Raw genomic sequence first — 19,550 nt, 5'->3', positions numbered from 1 at the left:
CTTTTGCCATTTACTGGTTTTGCAAAACTTAATTTGGTGGTGCAAATGCACAACGACAAGAGTGTAAAAACCAAGAGGGGTGAGGTGACGACTCTAGAAAGTCCCCAAGTGCTCACACATGACAGGAGCATTCCTGAGTGCGGGTGCCCATCACTGACCTCACCACGCACTAGCTGCACTCATCGACCGAGCTGCTCGCTCGATCGCCAGATCTTATACTACGCTCCTCTCTAGCTTTTCTATATATATATATACACAATCCGTGTGGCCAATACAGGGGATCTGGTAGTGTGTATTCATCATACACAGCTAGCTAGAATCTAGATCGTACACAAGTGGAGGCATCTATCTGCAGTCTCTTTCTTCTTCCTTTCGATTGATCCAAGCTAAGCTCTGTTGGGACGGCCTTTGTCTCTGTCCGGCGCCCTATTCCCTATTAAGCCCAAGTCGTCGATCGACGGGGACAATTCGAAGGGAGGAGCCGACGACGAGGAGGAGGAAACCACACGCCTGGCCGGGGCTGCAGCAGCAGGAGGAAGAAGTAAAGAAGAGGAGGTGATGGATCACCGATCGATGGCGGCAGCAACCATGTCCATGTGTTGCAGGAACAAGCAGAAGAAGGACGGTGAGCGTAGTAGTAGTGGTGGTGGTGGCAGTAAGCAGGCGGGGATGAGGAAGGGGCCGTGGACGGAGGAGGAAGACGCCCAGCTGGTATGGTTCGTGCGCTTGTTTGGTGAACGCCGGTGGGATTTCTTAGCAAAGGTTTCAGGTTGGGGCGGTGGCGGGTGCATCCCCAAGCATGCGTATGTATATAAATATATATATATTTATATGTATGCATCCATTCTTGGGGATTGATCTTAGGATGGGCAGAGACGACCGGTGTGAACCATTTGCTTCCTCTTCTCCTTCTCCCTGCTTTCTTCTCTATGCATGCGTGTCGGCGTACTGCAGGTCTGAGGCGCACCGGCAAGAGCTGCCGTCTCCGGTGGGTCAACTACCTCCACCCGGGCCTCCGCCGCGGCCGCATCACCGCCGACGAGGAGCGCCTCATCCTCGAGCTCCACGCGCAGTACGGCAGCAGGTGGTCGCGCATCGCCAGGAGCCTCCCCGGCCGCACCGACAACGAGATCAAGAACTACTGGAGGACGCGCACCAGGAAGCAGAAGGCAGCGAAGACGGCGGCGTCGGCGGCATCGGTGTCCTCGTCGTCGACCGTGACCACCACCACCGCGTCCTGCTCCGGCTCTCCGAGCAGCGGCTGCGGCACGGCCGCGTCGTCGTCGGCGGTCACCGGTTCAGCGCTGCGAGAGAGCGGCGGCGGCGGCGGCGCAGAGGACGACGCCGAGCTCGACGAGGCGTCCACCACCGCGGCAAGCCAGCATCACCACCACCAGCAGCAGCAGCAGCAGGAAGCGTCGTCCTACACCATGGACCAGTTCTGGAACGAGATCGCGGCAGCCGAGGCGGCGGCGAGCTACATGGTCGACGGCTGGGTAGGAGCGTGTCACCCCGCCGCCGCCGAGCCGCCGGTGATGCCGTCGTCGCCGGTGTGGGAATACTGCTCGGATTACTCGCTCTGGAGGATCGACGACGAAGAGTACTACAAGAAGATGCTCGACGCCTCTTGATGAGCCATCAGCCATGCTTATATATCAGATCATCCACCATGCATCTTCTTCTGCCTTATATTAATCAATCAGTTAGCTTTATTTTTCTGTCTACTAGCTACGATTTCAAAAGGCTAGGTTCGTCTTTCGTTGCATCTGTTTCGTACGTTCTATGTATACTACAGTACATATATATTTGCATCTGTGTATACTGTAATTATACCTGTAACACCTTGCTTGACGCATGCATGCTATGTACGTCGTCATCAGGTCAGGACATGTAGTTCAGTAGTTCACCATCTTATGTTGAATCAGATAATTCAGATCAGAACACACCTGTAGGGATCTGCTGCCTTTTGTGTTCATGCATGTAAGAGTGTGATGATGGGATTGTACTTATGAGTACTCCTATATGAGAGCAGTTACATTAATCAGTAAGTGCTGTCTGAACAGCTGTGTTGTCCTGAATCTTGATGATGATCTTGGTGCTCTTTTCGTGCAACCACAGTACTTCCTTCATTACTTGTGTATTGTATAGTATGTAAATAAGAACTCAATGAGACAAAAAAAAAGTAGCAAGCATGATGTTGCAATGATCAAAATTAAGTGACAATATAGACAAAGCAGAGCTAATATAGACAGATACAGACCCTAGCTAAAAGAATTAAATTAAATTGTTCCCTGAAATCTTATGCTACGAATCAGCCTAAACGAGAGGAGGCAGTTGAAGGGCACTGTTCTGCAATTCTCCTTCAGTACCACTAGATCTTGGAGTTGGTACACCATGAATATAAGGAAGCTAAAGGCACTCAAGCGCGGCACGCAAGTAATGCAGAATCTGCATCTCGAAAATTTTTACACAATCATATATTCATATTCCATTCCAAGATACCAGTCCAACTAACTGACGGACGGAGTACATGCATGGGAATGGGAATCTAGCTCTCGCTAACCCCCATGCCATGGAAATGGAATGACGGGAGGGACAAGGGACAGCGGCATCCAATCGGGGAATGCCATGCGCGCCATTTGTACGTGCAGTGCAGGTCCCTGTCCGACTTTTCTGTGCGCCATATCCACCTTTCCTCCCCTCCAATTGTAGAAGCAGCTGAGCCCCATCCCAAACAGTGACATTTGACATCAAGCGAGAGCGATTAGTGAGTGATTTAGACCACCTGTGGGATCACAAAGGCATTATCTATCGCAAAATGCTACACCAACAGGCAAAGTGTCCCATTGAATAGAGCCTTGATTCCCATGGATTGCGGCCTTCGTCGATGGAGCCCACATGTCAGTGACACATATAGAGTTGGAGCTAATGAAGAAGGCACTGTATCTTTGCAAGATGGAGATCGTAACAGCGGCGGAAAGCTAGTGATAGGATGGCAGGTCGTTGCCCACATGTACTTCTTGTTTCTTCCTTTCCAAATTGCTGCGGTCCTAACTCCTGATCCTCATTAACCTAGCATTATCGTTGCGCTTTCTTTCACACCCTCTAGCTAGTCCATTGTTCATCACAATTATCTTTTTGGAATCTACCACTCATGAATTAGTAACGATCACAAAACCAAAGATCTATAATTAGGATGTCTTACATCACCCCGTACAAATTATAAAAAGGGTCAAATTTTGTTTATGCGATCAAAGCCATTGGCGTAGATATTAGCACTCAAAGAAAACATTGTTTATAGTTCCGAATTATTCTATATATACATCATCTTTATCATTTTCATGTTGTTAACTTGTAACTCAACTAGAGATAGCTCTTGTCTATTACAATCTAAGCCACTCGATATGATATTGGTGTTGTCGACAATCTTGACACCACAACTCTCTAGTGAGGGGCTGAGGACATGTGACTCCATTCGCAGAAGTCTAGTATATTTCTCTAAACTGGAGCCACTCTAGAATGTTGTAGAAGGGAAGGTATCCTAGAGTAAATAAAATGGAACTCGAGCAATGCTCGTGGATGTTGGATTTAAATGGGCTTGATCCAAATTAATTCAATTAATCTATTTAATATTACAAGACCCATATTAATGCTAGGGAATTAAAGTAGGTAATCCCACATTGGTTATTGAGGAGGATACTAACCAACTTATTAGATGGATTTCGTGTCTCTAAAGTTGGAAAAGGAGAATGGGGAGTCACACGCGCGTGCTCGCTCCTCTTGCTAAAACTTGCTTAATTTTGAAATTAAAATATACCAAAACTTTAAATTTCTAACAGTGTGTGGTGCAAGGGCGATGGTGGTAGGGCTTGTTGTTGAATTGTGGTTTGGTAATTTTCCATGCGCCGATCTGCTCCTTGTTAATTGGATACTTGGATTTTGAGGATAATGAAATTTGAGTCTTTTGTTTGTTTATTAAACAGTCTATCTCCTCAATTTTCTTATAGTTATTTTATAATCTAGCTAATGAGTGAAGCATAAGTTCATTTCTCTAGTATTAGTCAACCTAGCATATTTCTTCCTTTAGAAAGGAAACAAGAACTTAAAGAAAGACAGCCATTTACTTTTTGATATTCTCTCTTTCTAATAATCAATCTGCTGAAGCTATTCGCGAGGGCCTTAGCATTTAAAGTGGATGATAGGGAGATCTGAGATGACAAATGAAGGTGAGACAGCAACTCCATACCACCAGATTCATCGATGAACTTCGCAAATGAATCACAAACTAATTAAGCAGAAAGATAAATGTCTACCATGCCAGGAAAAGCTAGCTAACGAAATGGTATAATCTAAAATGGTACGAGCTTTGGGTGGTATTTGGATGAAATAAAGTGGATTGTTTCGGTGGTGAAAAGCCTAAAGTGAGTGGATTTGCCAGAGAGAAAAACACACACAGAGTCTAGTGTACACATCAGTAACAGTGACCGTCGGATGGAAATCAGATGACGGATGTTGCCCTAGACATTAAAAAAATAAAAAAAAATCTCGACACCAACCTCTCCTCTGACTCCGAGTCTCGAGCCCGTCACCGCCGCCGCCGCTCCAACCCGATCCCGCCGCCCCACCTGCCGCCTCATCTCCCCGCAGGCGTCGGCTCCGCTCCTGGTACTCCCGAAGCAACAAGAACTAGCTTCTGTCTCCTTGATCCTCCCGGAGCCGCGAGTCCTATCCCCATCTTCCACTAAGAAACCCTAACTCTCCCTGCCAAGGGGCGAGGAGGCCATGAGGGGGAAGAAGCCGGTAATGGAGCTGAAGCTCGCGGTGCCGGCGCAGGAGACCCCCGTCGACAAATTCCTGTCAGTATCCTTGTTTTCTTATCCTAAAAATAGCCTCCTTTTATCCCCCCTCATTTATTTTTCCAATTTTAGTTACCGGTTTATGGTTTCATGTGATGGGGATGACATTTGTAAATCACATGTGGTTCCGGATCATGAATAATTTTTTAGTCCCTTTGATTTGATCTTGAGTTCAATGTTTAGTTTTCAGTAGTTATTGTACAACAACTGAATTGATGTCTTTGATCGCTGGTGCCATTTTAGGACGGCGAGTGGTACATTCAAGGATGGTGAACTACGGCTTAATCAAAGAGGCTTGCGGCTTATCTCCGAGGAAAATGGAGATGAAAATGTGAGTCCTGGATCGGCAACTACTGCTTTTGCTGTTTGTTGATTCATCTGACTGTGCTCCTGTGGAATGTACCTCTTATCGTAACATTGATGGTTTGCATAGAAGCACGTGTACCAGTTCACCGGGCAGACATTGTGCATATGTACTGAATTCCCCATTTCGATTAAATGCACGGTGCTGGCGCAACTCAGATGCCCGTGCTGCTTTATGGAGCACAATGGTGCAGATTGCAGAGGAACCTTTTGTGTTTCAAAATGTTGATTTTTCATTTTATATTAACCTTTATGAACAAATGTGGATTTGGCATGTATGTAGTTAATATTTTGTACACTACCAGAAGTTTTTCCAGTTAGTGGGAACATAACATGTTTTCAGTTTCTGTGATTGATCATCATACTCAGCTTGAACTCCTATAAGGATATCTTTTTCTCTAGTTTGTATTTGTGTTAGTATTTGTTTAGTGATCATGCAATTTCTGAACTTGGGTTGCATCTTTCCCCAGCAATCGACAAACCTGAAGGTGGAAGATGTACAGTTATCAATGGATGATCTTGAGATGATTCAAGTCATTGGTAAAGGGAGTGGTGGTGTTGTCCAGCTAGTGCGGCACAAATGGGTGGGGACATTGTATGCCTTGAAGGTAATTTTCAGCACACTAATTTCTCCCTGTGCACTCCTAGTCAATTAGTCTAGTAGACTATTACTCTATTAGTTTCATCTTCCCATATAGACCATCATTTTGAGTGGTGACTCAATATTGATATTGGAAATATGCATTTTGCTCAAACCAGAGCGATAGGAACATTTCTTCACTATATAAACTATCCAATCCACTTATTAAATATAGAACGGTCAGTGTATATTATTTTACTTCAGATACAAGAACATTGTTAGTTTCATACCCTCATTTTACTATATTGCTATTCTTTATGTTTCTTCTTTCTTGGCATGGAAATATTTTTTTTAGGTGGAATATGGAAATCTATATATTCAAACTTTTTCGAACAGATTTCCTGCATGTTATATCTTGTTATGGCAATTAGAATCATCTGAATGTAATGATTTGATTGTTGAACTTGGTAATGTCATATTGTCATGGCAGCACTAATTTGAATGCACAAAGATGGTGGATGCTAAATGATTGGTAAAGCACTTACATCTAGCACCAGCTTATGTGTCCATATGAAATAACTGGAAAAACTATTTTTTTAATGAATACTGATGGTAAGAATTTGAGTACATCAGGTAATGTATTTTTGTCTGAAATTTTTTGGAGAATTGCCTCTGGTGATAGCAGTGTTGTGGCATTTCACTAATATGACATTTCCGTTGAACTCCATATGATATTTATAGGCCACATGTTACATTAACCAGTAGCGCAATTACTTCTGCAGGGTATTCAAATGAACATTCAGGAGTCAGTGCGCAAACAAATCGTACAAGAGCTCAAGATTAATCAAGCAACACAGAGTCCACATATAGTTATGTGCCATCAATCTTTTTACCACAATGGTGTGATATATCTTGTTCTTGAGTACATGGATCGCGGATCTCTTGCGGACATCATTAAGCAAGTGAAGACTGTTCTGGAGCCATACCTTGCAGTACTTTGCAAGCAGGTACGAACAAAATCTGCTTAAATTTAAACATTTGTTGGAACTTGAGGCCACATTTTCACACAGCTAATATCGAGAAGTATTTTGTTAATTCAGGTATTGGAGGGTTTGTTGTATCTTCATCATGAAAGGCATGTGATTCACAGGGACATAAAGCCGTCTAACTTGTTAGTCAACCGTAAAGGTGAAGTAAAGATTACTGATTTCGGGGTCAGTGCAGTGCTAGCAAGTTCAATGGGTCAGCGGGATACATTTGTTGGAACCTACAACTATATGGCAGTATGTTTTGACTTAGTAATTTTATGTGATTGCTAGTTTAGGTTCATTAGTGACTGGAATGCTTAAAATGTCTGTTGACAGTTCTTAACTATTCTTCCTTCTTCAGCCTGAGAGGATTAGTGGAAGCTCTTACGACTACAAGAGCGACATATGGAGTTTGGGACTGGTGATACTTGAGTGTGCCATTGGCCGGTTCCCCTATATACCTTCAGAAGGAGAAGGTTGGATAAGCTTCTATGAACTTCTTGAAGCAATTGTTGATCAGCCACCACCTTCTGCACCTGCAGATCAGTTCTCTCCAGAATTCTGCTCATTTATCTCCTCTTGGTATGTTAAACATCCTTTTTCTGTAATTTTGCATGAAAAAAGGTCCCATTTATTGTCTTCCTGCTTGCTATTGTACTGAGTTAATTCGAGCAAAATTTCATTTATCTTAAAATTGGTCTTGCAATTTAACTACTGGGAACACACTGCAACTATCTCATTATTGTGTGCTGATCAAAGACACTGCAAGGTTGACTTTCTGATCAATAGCTCAGTGGGTAAAATTTCCACAATAGATTTGTTTGCTTGCTGACTTGGCTTCACTCTGGAGCTGTAGTCATGGGATTATTAATCAAGGACATAGATTCAGTGCTACGGATGCAATGCGTCACTTGTTGGTTGTCTCACCATTATGTCATACTATATATTACATAAGCACACTATCTTAACCTTTAAGAAAACTTTGTTCAACTGTTCAAAGTACCTCTTCAACCCTTGAAACATCAAAGTGTACTACTTTAGCTAAAGTGTAATGTTTGACTCATCGACATTCTATTTGAACTGCATGCCTTTAATGACACTGGCCATAATTTTTTATGACAAAAGATAATAATTGATAAGAGAATGAGATATCCCAATATGGTGATTTTTTCTAGATTAATAAAGCATCCCTTTGTTGTGATTTGTGACTGCACCTATCTGAAAAAAGCTTTCGTTTCAATAATGCGCACTAGCCATTTTCAAATTCTGCTCGACTGCCATCATAATTTCATGAAGAGTTTCGTTAAGAAATTATGATTAGTGCTTAATTAGTTTTATATTTTGCTATATTGCTTGGCAGCATACAGAAGGATCCAGCAGAGAGGATGTCTGCTTCAGAACTCTTGGTCAGTCCTTCAAGTTTTGACTTAGTAGTTTTCTGATTGATAACTTGATATTACTGTTTCCACCATTCATTTTTGTTAGTGGTGCTGAGTTACCCTTTCTGTTGTTGCAGAATCACCCTTTCATCAAGAAGTTTGAGGGTAAGGATTTGGACCTGCGGACTCTTGTGGAGAGCCTGGAGCCTCCGATGAACATACCCGAGTAGACTGCCATTAAGATGGATCGACGATCCTTTTGCAATGTATTCAGGATCACCGTGGTGGCCTCTTGATATCCGCACATATTTCTCCTGAACCGCGTGCATCATGTCCCTAATCGTGGGATGCTGTGTGTATGTTCTTGATTGCTGCAGAAAAATGTCCCATGGATCATTTTGACACCCAAGCTCCTTTTATTGTGTTCCTTAATAGAATGTTTCTTGTAGCAGAGTATCTCTTGAAAAGGCTCTCCATCTAGTTCCTGATGCATTAGACTGGTTTCACTGTGAATGTTTCTTGTGACAAATTTGATTTTTCATTGTAAGTTGCATGAGTCTACGCATCAAATGGAGGGAGAAAATGTGATGGGAGTTGAAACAAGACAGAAAATGCAGGATATATCTGGGCATTCTAAGCATGACGCGAGCATGCATGATTTGCATCTTTAATTTCGCGTTGATCCCCAATAATTAGAAGAGAACAGATTCCCTCATTATTTTATTTCAAAAGGATGCAAGGATATGCTTACGAATTGCAACATGCTGATTAACAAGCATAGCCTGTTTCAACCGCCATCACTCATATCAGTGAATATGCTTAATGATAAGGTAGCCATCGTCCATCAGTGTAATCGTCTAGAAGCAAAGCTTTCAAGAATCACATCGACGACTAATGGTAAGATGAAGCTAGCCATTATGAGGTGACTCATTAGGCTAATCCCAATGAAATTCCCAATGAGGATTTCATTTTGATGTTTCCAAGATAGCCACATAAGCAACAAGAAAATGAAATAGTATTTGAAACTGCATTTCCCAATACAAAATTTCATGGTGTGGTTTCATAGACTCCTAATAACATTTAGTTTCATGAATCATAGAGAGCTGGTTTCTGTGTATAGGTGGTTTCATCTAGATGAAACTGGTATCATCTCTCTCTTCTTAAATTAAATACCATGTCATCAAAAAATCCTATGTGGCATGCTAATTAATGGTAATAAAACTCTATGAAACTTCCCATTGGAAGTAGCCTTAGTAGTTAAGCAATTAAGATTGGCTTCCGTCTGATATTTTCTTGTCTGATCTTCTCACTAAATTCCGTGGACTTCATTACGGAGTAGCTCTTTTTCTTGTTCCTGAGCACCAAATAAGGATATGACTCTCGCCAGCTGTTTATACCCACTCCAGTATAAAAAAAAAGATACAAGTGAAGTTCTAGATTAGTTTTGTCAGCTTACATTTAAATTTTGACCGAACTTTTAAAGGTGGTATGGCTAAGCCTGTTTTCAAAATCAAAAGTAGTTTAAAAATATCATTTAGTCATATTTTGTACACATTTTACACTAGTCATAATTGGTCAAAGCAGTTGCTTGTATTGTATCACTGATCAAAATTAAACGACACTTGTTTGTAAATGTAGGTATTAGGCAAGATATGCAGCTAGCTTCTATCATGCGGGCGGCACTGATCCAGCCGCTGAGCTCACCACGCACCATTCGGCACTCACCTGCCTGCTCGATCCATCTCTAATCTGTTAGCCATATCCACCATTAATTATATTCTGCTCATGCTTTCTCTCTCTCTCTCTAATCTCTCTCCCTCTAACCTCATGTGAACCTGATATAAAGGGGAGGCCAGGTGAAGGGAAGGAATCAAACTAGCTAGCTAGCTGCCTAGTTCTTCTTCCTCCTCTCGATCGATCGATCAAGCATCCAGGCTCGATCTTACTTTATTTTTCTGTCGCCTCGACGCCGGCGGGAGAGCGACCACCATGTCCATGTGTAGCAGGAACAAGGACGGCGAGCAGATCATCATCAGGGCCGGCGGCGCGGCGGCGGCGGCGGCGCCGGCGACGATGAGGAAGGGCCCGTGGACGGAGGAGGAGGACGCGCAGCTGGTACGGTTCGTCCGCCTGTTCGGCGAACGCCGATGGGATTTCTTAGCAAAGGTGTCAGGTTTGCGCGGTGGCGGGTGCATCGATCCGTCCCCATGCATGCCTCGCGAGCATGCGTGAGGGCCGATCGACCAAGGTCCACGGGCAATGGCGTGAGGTGTTAACCGTTTGCTTCTTCTTCTCCTTCGGCTCTTCTCCGTCACCGTGCTGCAGGTCTGAGGCGCACCGGCAAGAGCTGCCGCCTCCGGTGGGTCAACTACCTCCACCCGGGCCTCCGCCGCGGCCGCATCACCGCCGACGAGGAGCGCCTCATCGTCCAGCTCCACGCGCAGTGGGGCACCAGGTGGTCGCGCATCGCCAGGAGCCTCCCCGGCCGCACGGACAACGAGATCAAGAACTTCTGGAGGACGCGCACCAGGAAGAAGGCGCTCGAGGAGAGGCGGCACGGCGGCGACAAGACGGCGACGGCGGCGTCGCCTCTGTCCTCCTCTGTGACGACGGCGTCCTGCTGCCCTGGCTCTCCGACCACGCCGTCCTCGTCGGCAGCGGCATCATCCGACGATTCAGCGCTGCGGGAAGGCAGCGGCAGCGGCAGCGGCGGCGACGACGCCGAGCTCGAGGAGGCGTCGACGGCCACTGCGGCGAGCCAGCACCAGCAGCCGCAGGAGTACTGCTGCACCATGGACCAGCTGTGGAACGAGATCGCGGCAGCCGATGCGGCGGCGAGCTACGTGCTCGACGGCTGGGGAGCCGCTGGCCATTGTTATTATGGTGCGGCCGCTGAGCCGCCGCCGATGCCGTCGTCGCCGGTGTGGGAGTACAGCTCGGATTATTCGCTCTGGAGAATCGACGACGAGGAATACTACAGGGAGACGATGCTCGACGCCTCCTGATCCGTCGATGCATATGATATCGATCCATCCATTCATCTTTCATATGCTGGTAGAGCTAGATTATTATCTGAATGCTCTGCATGCGACGAGTGTTTTCACATCATTTGTACGTGTAAGAGAAAAATTAGGAGCGATGATGAGCGAGGTAGATTATCATGGTGAGAGAACTGTGTATTGATGGTAGCTGAAGTAGTGACTGTCTGAATATATAGTTTCAATTGTCTGAATCACATCACCTGATGCTTGTAGCCTGTACTTGCTCGTGCAGCTTAAAAATCGATGATATGGTGGTCCTATTTGGATACGCTTCTCCTAGTCACGCTTGGATTATAATCTAAGCGAAGATTTTCTCGCTTCTCGTTTTTCGTTTCTCGTAGTTTAAATCTCTGAAGCGGCTTACCACATAAGCGAGAATCGGTGGAAATAAGCAAAGCACTTGGCGGGATTCTCGCTTATTTCCACCGATAAACCACTTATAAGCGGAAACAAACAGGATCGGAGTATTACACATTTAATTTACATTGTTCTTGATTATGTGTATGCAAGGAAAAGAAATTACTTGGGCCAGCAATGATCCATGCGCAAAAACTTCACAAAAGCTTCCCTTGATTTCAATTATGTATACCATTCGGAGTTAACCAAAGGGTCCCCATGGATTTTCAGTTTGACTACTCCCCAAGAACATGGTGAAGCTAAAAAACAAAGGGAAATGCTTCACAAATTACAATAACTACCAGTTCATACAACTCCACTACAACCAAATGTTTTGAGCCTTTTGATTCATAAATGCTGGTGGAGGTGGTGGCACGATTACATGGTGATGGTGATGGGCGAGGTTCCTATCGATATATGGTGGCAAAAGCCGTCCTAAATTGATTTTTGAGAGTCACCGGCGAAACCCACCTTGGTTTTCCAACAAGTGGATAACAACATTTGCAGGAGCTGTTCATCACTATTGAAGCGTTTATCTTTGTGACTCCCGCACCATCCCTATGGAACTTGCCGTTTGTGTATACTTTGTGCCGTCTACTTCCTCTCTACTCTTCATGGGAACGTTAGCACTGGTTGTTGGCTGCTGTTGTGACTCAACGAATGTCTTTGTTTGGTGCCTCTCTTTCGTCAACACTCTTCTTGAATCTGGTATTTACTCCACTTCCGCCATTCCCCAGCCCTCTAAGGTTTCCTCCCCTTCGACAGCGTTGGATGGTGATCTATGGAGCCCAAATTTGTGGTAGGTGGTGCCATCCACTCCAAGGGAGGTTGCCGTATCCGATGAGTTTTGGCTTGCGAGTTCTTCACCATGATTATGTATTGGCGCCCGGTGCCCTCTATTCCCGGCTCCGCTCGCATTAGTGAAGATTTTTTATTCATAATAAGTAAACAACCGCGCAAGTGAGTTGTAATCTTTGGTCTCTCTTGAGCTGATTGGAGTGTGTCTATACAAAGAAAGAAAATTATGGAGCATGCATGCAGATAGTATAGAATCAGCGCCGAAAAGAATGTATTCATACTATACTACTACCAGTCTACCATATTCCAATAAGATAGTGTACCAGCAAGCAATTTTGAGAGAGCGCACGCATGCATGGCGGCAAGGGTTGCCAGCCTGCAGGGGACAAAGTGGGAATCCAATAACAGAACCCTCGCAGCATATGTGATGAGAGAGAGATGCTCAGGATGAGAGAGAGAGGCCAGGAGAGCAGGCATCAGCCAGATAGGCCGCCGGCAGAGCAGGAACAGCCAGACCCTCCATTGTTGGTGCAGGTCCCTATCCAACTTTTTCCCATCAGCTGCGTGTACCGCCACCTTTTCCATCCCTCCAATCGCGTCCGATTCCAACCCCATCGCAAGCTAACACCAAGTTTTTTTTTTCTTTAATTATCTAGCAACTAGCAATTTTGAGAGGGGTCGTAAGAGATTAGTGGGTGATCCACATCTCAGCTGCGTGTGAGGCCGGCCGTACGTATCTTGCACTGTTGCACAGCGGAAAATGCTACGCGTACGTATACCCAACAGAAACAGAGAAATAATCCTTTGGTCGATCTCCTGCCTCGTTTGCGGAATCCACGTGTCAGTGACACATAACCTAACGAAAAGACCTAATTTGGTATACACGTGCCGACACACGCTTCTCTTTGTAGGGCATTGAACCTCGGCCTTGCCGGTGTGGGAAAAGGCCAAGTGGCTTTTGTGATAAGGAGGTTGAATGAACACTACTACACTATTATTAGAATAAAATTGTGGTGGAATGGAGATTAAAGCTGGTGTGATTAGGAGGCTAGCTAGCTGCAGGTTGCACACTACTCACACAATGCAAGTCTTGCCTTTTTCTTTCTTTTTTTCTTCCTGCATGCATGCCTAGCTACCCTTTGGTCCTAACCTGATTAACCTAGCATTATCATATCATTGTAAAATCATTTTTACATCCACTAGCAGCCCAGCTCTTGTAGTGGCATGTTCACCACACAACCTCTGCTTCTTTTTTTAGTGCGCGCGCTTGAGTGCAGGCATGCCGGCCCTCTTGTAGTGTGCTAGCTGCTTGTATAAACTGGGCCACACAGGTAGATGCATGATGACCTCACATCCGCTAAAATTTTGTTCGCCACTGTGGCCAGCTCTTCTCGAATTCTCGATCACCTTTTCTCTCTCTTTTCCTTTTGTCACGGAGGAAACCAATTGGTATTTTAATACCTTTCATTTCTTTTCTTTTCTTTCATATGCATGGAAAATGATCGATCGAGAAGAGATGAGGGGATCCAGGAAGAATCGACATAGCTAACTAACTGATTATAATTTTTTTCTTTTCTTTCAGCTAGATAGCCTGCTTACCTAAACCCAAGCATCGCCTGCATGGCATTGCATGATTAGAGGACGTGGCTGACTGGCTGTGTGATTATGTCCTCTAACGATCAGGGATGATATATCATCTTTGGCAAAGTCTTTGTTAGTCTTAAAATCTATCGGTCTAATCTTCCATAGACTGTTGCATTCAACTATGCTCACGCCAGTAGTGTGCTTTCAAAAATACAATTTTCACAACAGATGAATAGGTTCTTTCTTTCCCACTGATGATCCTTTCATTTTCGAATTTATTCTCACCACTTTCTATGTTGTACTTTGACATAAAGAAAATGTTGGCGATAACTAGTTATTGAACATGTCTGCATGTTGTTGATTAATCCAGAATTAAATTAGGTAATTCATAAAAACTGTCATTTTTCAGAAATTGTATGATATGATGTATTCTCGGAAGACAATGTCTGGAGCAGGATAATATCATCCATTGTCTTAAATAAAAACCATTTCATGAATGGTTAAATGCCCTCGCGCTTTGCTTATGTGGACCTCACCTTATCCTGGGCCAGAAACCCAGAAAGGAGATGTGCAGCCGCCGCATCGACCCGGTCGGTGGTCCGGTCCAAATGCGCCGGGATTCCTATGGACCTCGGGTGCGAAAGCCTTGAAAGCCTTGATAATCACTGCTGGGCCTGGCAGCTTGTGCGCTCGGCTTTTGGGCCTACAGACTTTTCGGCCCATCCTTGCCAGTGATGCCATAGCCCATCACAGATGAAACTACCCTGCAACTGCAAGCCTTCAAGTCTGGCTCACATTACAAGAGCGAAAATACTTTGGATTTGTTGTTCCCAATGAGCCAAGTTGGACACTGATGACTTCCAACATAAGTCTGGCCAGTGAAATTCTGAAAAACAAATTGCTCAATTTAGTCCTATGATGATGATGCCATAGAAGAATCAGTGAAGACGACTGTTGAAGGGACAGGAAAAAAGAAAAGGAATACATGTCCGTGGGCTGAGCTACGACTTTTGGGCTTTGTAAGCTACAACACGTGGTACGAGATAAAACTAAACACACTTACGGCGTGCAGATCGGAAAGTAGCACCCTTACCCTCTAGAGACCTGATGAAGTCATCAGTCTTGAGTCATGCATGCAGGTTGGTCGATCTGGACCTCCCATCTACCTCCTTCCCTGCCTGCCTCTATTGAACAGTCGGTCAGATTTCGCAACGAGATGCTACCACTAATCAGCAGCTTTGACAGGAAACAACGAGACCTGCTGCACCGCATGTGTGCTGCTGAAAGCGAGGTCATTCCATGATTTGAGATTAGAAAAGATGCATGAGCGGTTAAAAACCAGCAAGGTTTGACCTGCCATTTTTTACCACCCGACAATGACTTGGACTGATGGAGTGATGGATGGATGGATGGATGGCGACCTCTACCTGACATGACGCAACTTTACCCCACAGACGGTCTGCGCTGAGCAGAACAGCAGCTTCTTTTCTTTTCAGATTCTGAGATAGGGCTGTTTGGATAACGGCGGATCCTAATTAGTACGGCTAAATATATTTAATTATAAAATTAATTGCAGAATCTCTAAACTAATTCGCGAGACGAATCTATTAAGCCTAATTAACTTATCATTAGTAAATGGTTACTGTAGCACCACATTATCAAATCATGAGCTAATTAGGTTTAATAGATTCGTCTCACGAATTAGCCTTCATTTGTGTAATTAGTTTTATAATTAGACTATATTTATACTCATAATTAATATTTAAATATCCATGTGACACGAGCTAAAGTTTAATCGCTGTGAGCCAAACAGCGCCTTAGTAATTTACCTGCTGCTGTACCGTCAGCTGACCATTGTTGACCTGAAACTTCAACAAATTGCATCAGTAACACGTAGCACATCACAAAAAGTTCCTCAGTCCTTGGACAAAACCATACGAATTTTTTCTGCACAATCGAATTAACATAACACGAAGAGACACGAATTCCGGAATAAAATTAGCCCTTCTTTTTTTTTTCTGAGGGCTACCTGAGATGTGACTTCAGAAGTGTGGGCACGCCACAAAGGGCGACAGGAGACGTATACTGTACAATACAAATCGAGTGTACATTGAATGTACATGCAGCAGGGATGTACGTAGCGATCGGCCATGTATACGCCACAAATCTTGTGGATGGATGTATATATCTGTCGGTGCACGCATCCATTTTGGAATTTCTTGATGCAGTCCACACCAATGCTTCTTTTTTGCCTCTCCATTCCCACTCCCCTGGTGACTGGTGTGCAGTGCAGTGGTCCTCTCCTGCTGAAGTCCGGATTCATACCTGCATGAAAGCGTATCATGCTAACCTACCCAGATAGCAGCAGCTCTCAGGTGAGAACGTGCACCTAGATACATGTCGGTTTGTGCCACTGGTATTACTAATTATGTAGCCAAACTGCTAATTATTAGCACATGATTTAATCCAAACTCGGTCAATAGAGCAGTAAGAGTGGACTGTGATCCTTTTTTATATGATTTCTTGACCTAGTTTTCTTTAAAAATGATTTATTGACCATTATCTTACTATGTACTGTGTGGCCCCCACTACCAGGGCCGCATCTTGTAAAAATCTTTCGTATTTATATTATCCAAGCAAATAAAGGTATTATCTTTGCTTATAGCTTGTCCTGTAAAAGGGGGGGGGGGGGGGGGAGGGTTTCGGCAAAATGGAAATGAAAATAAAAGCAACAAGGACAGAGATCAAATTGGATTATACGGATAACTGTCGTATAGCAACTCCTGTACTGTACCGGCGGGCTGCTGGGGTGGTCCAGTTCTTCGAGCAGACAAGTCGACGTGCAGGAGATGGAGCAGACGAAGAAGCGAATTTAATGCACGACGATCATAGGGAGGGAGAGTACGTATATATCTTCAGCGTGACCCTTATCCAGAATTTAAACCATGTGGCGCACATCGATCCCTGGTCCATGGTTATCTTCTGGCCCGTATGGTACAGTATCATTCGGTTTTCAGGCAGCCACAAAAGGAATAATGGATGGACCACGGATATATTCATGCTACTCCCGCAGTCCTCGCTGCATGAATTGCAAGATCTAATCGTAGAGCTTGCTATTAATTAAATGCGCTTGAAAAATAAGCTTTTTAGTTATCTACTTCCTCCGTTTCAAAATATATGTCGTTTTAGCTTTTGTAGATATATTGATTTTGCTATATATTTAAATATAATCAAATATTTAGGTGCATAGCAAAATCTATATATATAGAAAAGTCAAAACGACCTACATTTAGAATCTGGCAGTAGTTAAAAAATTTATGGTAAATAGAAATTTACAGACAAAGAAAGAACAAACCGTGTGAGCGAGCCAAGGCCCAAGTGGCAAGTACATGCAAAAGAAAAACACGGTCACTTTTCAAGGAACAAAGGGAAAAGGAAGAGCTGGCCGGTAAAGGAAGAAAATAATATATTATACAGCTATGTTTGATTTTCCCTGTCCTGATGTCCTCTCTCTGTACTACTATATCATATTATACTCATGTATATAAATATTAATGGGGCTGCTGAATGGCGACGGGCATGGCCCCTGGTCTCGGCTAGGAGGAACAGCACCCGATGCAAGTTGCAGCCGGCACCACATAAGCGCGCGCGCACGCAACGCTAAGGCACGTACGAATTTGAGATGCATGCATGCATGAAATGAAACGAAAACGGAGCTACTAGAAAAAACAAATGAGATCATAAGCACCACAAATGAGAATATGGGTGCAACCTACTTTTGCTTTTGCAAAAATCAAAAATCAATCAAAGAGACTAAAAACCATATGTGCTTTTGCCCAAAAACTGCTTTTGCTCTAGTACAAAATCACTTTCAAGTGTTTTTGGAGCAAAAAATTACCCACCTGCCACTGGTTATGAACGTACCGGTTCATTTTTCTCCCCATTCTATTTCTTCCGGACGCGCAATCTGTCCGCCTCCTCCCTGCACGGCAGAACCATCCGCCTCCTCCCGCCACCCCTGGCGGCAGCATGGCCCCGGCCACGGAGCACAGCCATGGCGTAGGCCACGACCGACGACTCGGACCGCAAGGGCGGGGATGGCGCTTCGCAGCCGTCGAGCGGGATCGGAGGGCGCGGGCACGAGTGGGTTAGGCGGCGCGGCTACTTGAGTGAGCAGGCGCCGCTCGTGAAGCGGGCCGCCAACCAGCGCTGACATGGCTGGTGCTGTGGCCGAGGGGTGGCACAGGACGTGGATGCCGTCCGGCACGGGCGCAGGGCGTGGGAAAGCCGTGGGCTCCAGCGAGGTAGGAGGTGGAGCGCCGCCGAGCTGCAGACCTCGACGCCATGGGGGCTATGGGCGAAGATGTCTCGGTGGTGGTGGAGAAACTTGAGTTGGAGAAGAAAAAAGGATGGATGAAAGGATGCCCGAGCTCAAGTCCACCGCAACCACCTCACCGTCGCCGGTCCGATTCACAGCCGTGGGTTGGCATCCGATCGATTCCTCGCAGCCACGGCTTCCTCAAGACATCCCACATCCATTTTTTCGCTCACCGGCCGCTCTCCCTTGCTGTGCAGTGCTCCCGACGTCGCTCCCCATTAGCCCCCATCCATGCTTGTTCGCCGCCCGCCGCCACCCCTGGACCTGCATTGCGCCGCCTCTTCCTCGTTGTTGGCCCCTTGCTGGTGAGCTCCACGACCTTTGGGCACTGCGTGCCCGCCTTCCCCGCCGCCGGCCAGGGCCACGGCTGGCCATGTGCCGTGCCGCCCGTGCCTGTGCGCGCGCGCGGGGGTGCTGTGAGAGAAGAAAGGGAACGAGGGGGTACGGGGAAGTTTCAGGGACCTTTATACAAGAGTTAAATAGATCTAAGGGTTGAAATGCAAGATGACCGCGATTCATAGCTACAGCTTCACAGCTATTCTAACCAAACGACCTCCTATTTTTCTCACAGCTACTTTTCAACAGCTCACATCTCACAGCAACTTTTCCAAAATTTACAGCCTAACTGAACACACACGATGAGAGACGGGGAAGCCGCAGCCTAAGCGGCGGCTAGCCCTTAACTTCCTTTCAATTTTGCATTGGTCGTTGATTTGGACGCACGATTTGACACGAATTTAATGCCCCACGCTGTTTAAGTGTGTACTAGAGTATAGTAATGTTTTCATATAGACCTTTTTTTTCCATCCTAGAAGTTTTCCGGGTGCTTTCTGGCCGGCTACATGTGTTAGTTGTAGATCCAATGGTTCAAAATTCAGGTGGGGTGCGTTACACTAAACAAGCATTTGTTTTCTGTGGACTTATTAAATCAACTGAGATTAAAGAAAACATCTGCGCTATTATTGGTTAGCAATAGATACTTTCATCTTCTTTTTAAATATAGAGAGATATTGCCCCTTTCTTCGACGACCATTATTTATATGCTCTAAAGCCTCTGACAAACTGTAAAGAATCCAACGACTTGGACTATATGTAGGCACGGTTTTTTAATATAGCATATATATTATATAGATATGCAGACATGCAT

The 19,550-nt window shown here is 45.0% G+C and overlaps 3 protein-coding genes across 3 annotated transcripts; all 3 read left to right on the top strand.

Annotated features, from left to right (window-relative positions):
* Positions 1-259: 259 nt before the first annotated feature.
* On the top strand, positions 260-2,078 carry LOC101762536 (transcription factor MYB48). The gene has a single exon (XM_022825351.1). It carries the CDS (start codon positions 930-932, stop codon positions 1,629-1,631), a length of 702 nt encoding a protein of 233 aa, XP_022681086.1. The 5' UTR covers positions 260-929; the 3' UTR covers positions 1,632-2,078.
* A 2,450-nt stretch (positions 2,079-4,528) lies between these two features.
* LOC101762126 (mitogen-activated protein kinase kinase 1) lies at positions 4,529-8,809 on the top strand. The gene is made up of 8 exons (XM_004960438.4): positions 4,529-4,856; positions 5,100-5,187; positions 5,690-5,827; positions 6,582-6,806; positions 6,900-7,082; positions 7,189-7,409; positions 8,188-8,233; positions 8,344-8,809. The coding sequence occupies exons 1-8, from the start codon at positions 4,783-4,785 to the stop codon at positions 8,434-8,436; spliced, it is 1,068 nt and encodes a 355-aa protein (XP_004960495.1). The 5' UTR covers positions 4,529-4,782; the 3' UTR covers positions 8,437-8,809.
* A 1,033-nt stretch (positions 8,810-9,842) lies between these two features.
* LOC101761709 (transcription factor MYB59) lies at positions 9,843-11,507 on the top strand. Its single transcript, XM_022824844.1, is given in 3 exon segments — positions 9,843-10,419; positions 10,421-10,504; positions 10,506-11,507. Coding segments are annotated over 3 exon segments (1,014 nt in total). The 5' UTR covers positions 9,843-10,195; the 3' UTR covers positions 11,212-11,507.
* Positions 11,508-19,550: the final 8,043 nt, after the last annotated feature.

The sequence above is a fragment of the Setaria italica genome, chromosome III (assembly GCF_000263155.2).
Source record: "Setaria italica strain Yugu1 chromosome III, Setaria_italica_v2.0, whole genome shotgun sequence".
Classification (NCBI taxonomy): Eukaryota; Viridiplantae; Streptophyta; class Magnoliopsida; order Poales; family Poaceae; genus Setaria; species Setaria italica.
Note: the sequence above shows the minus strand (reverse complement) of the source record. Positions and strands in the feature narration are given on the sequence as shown.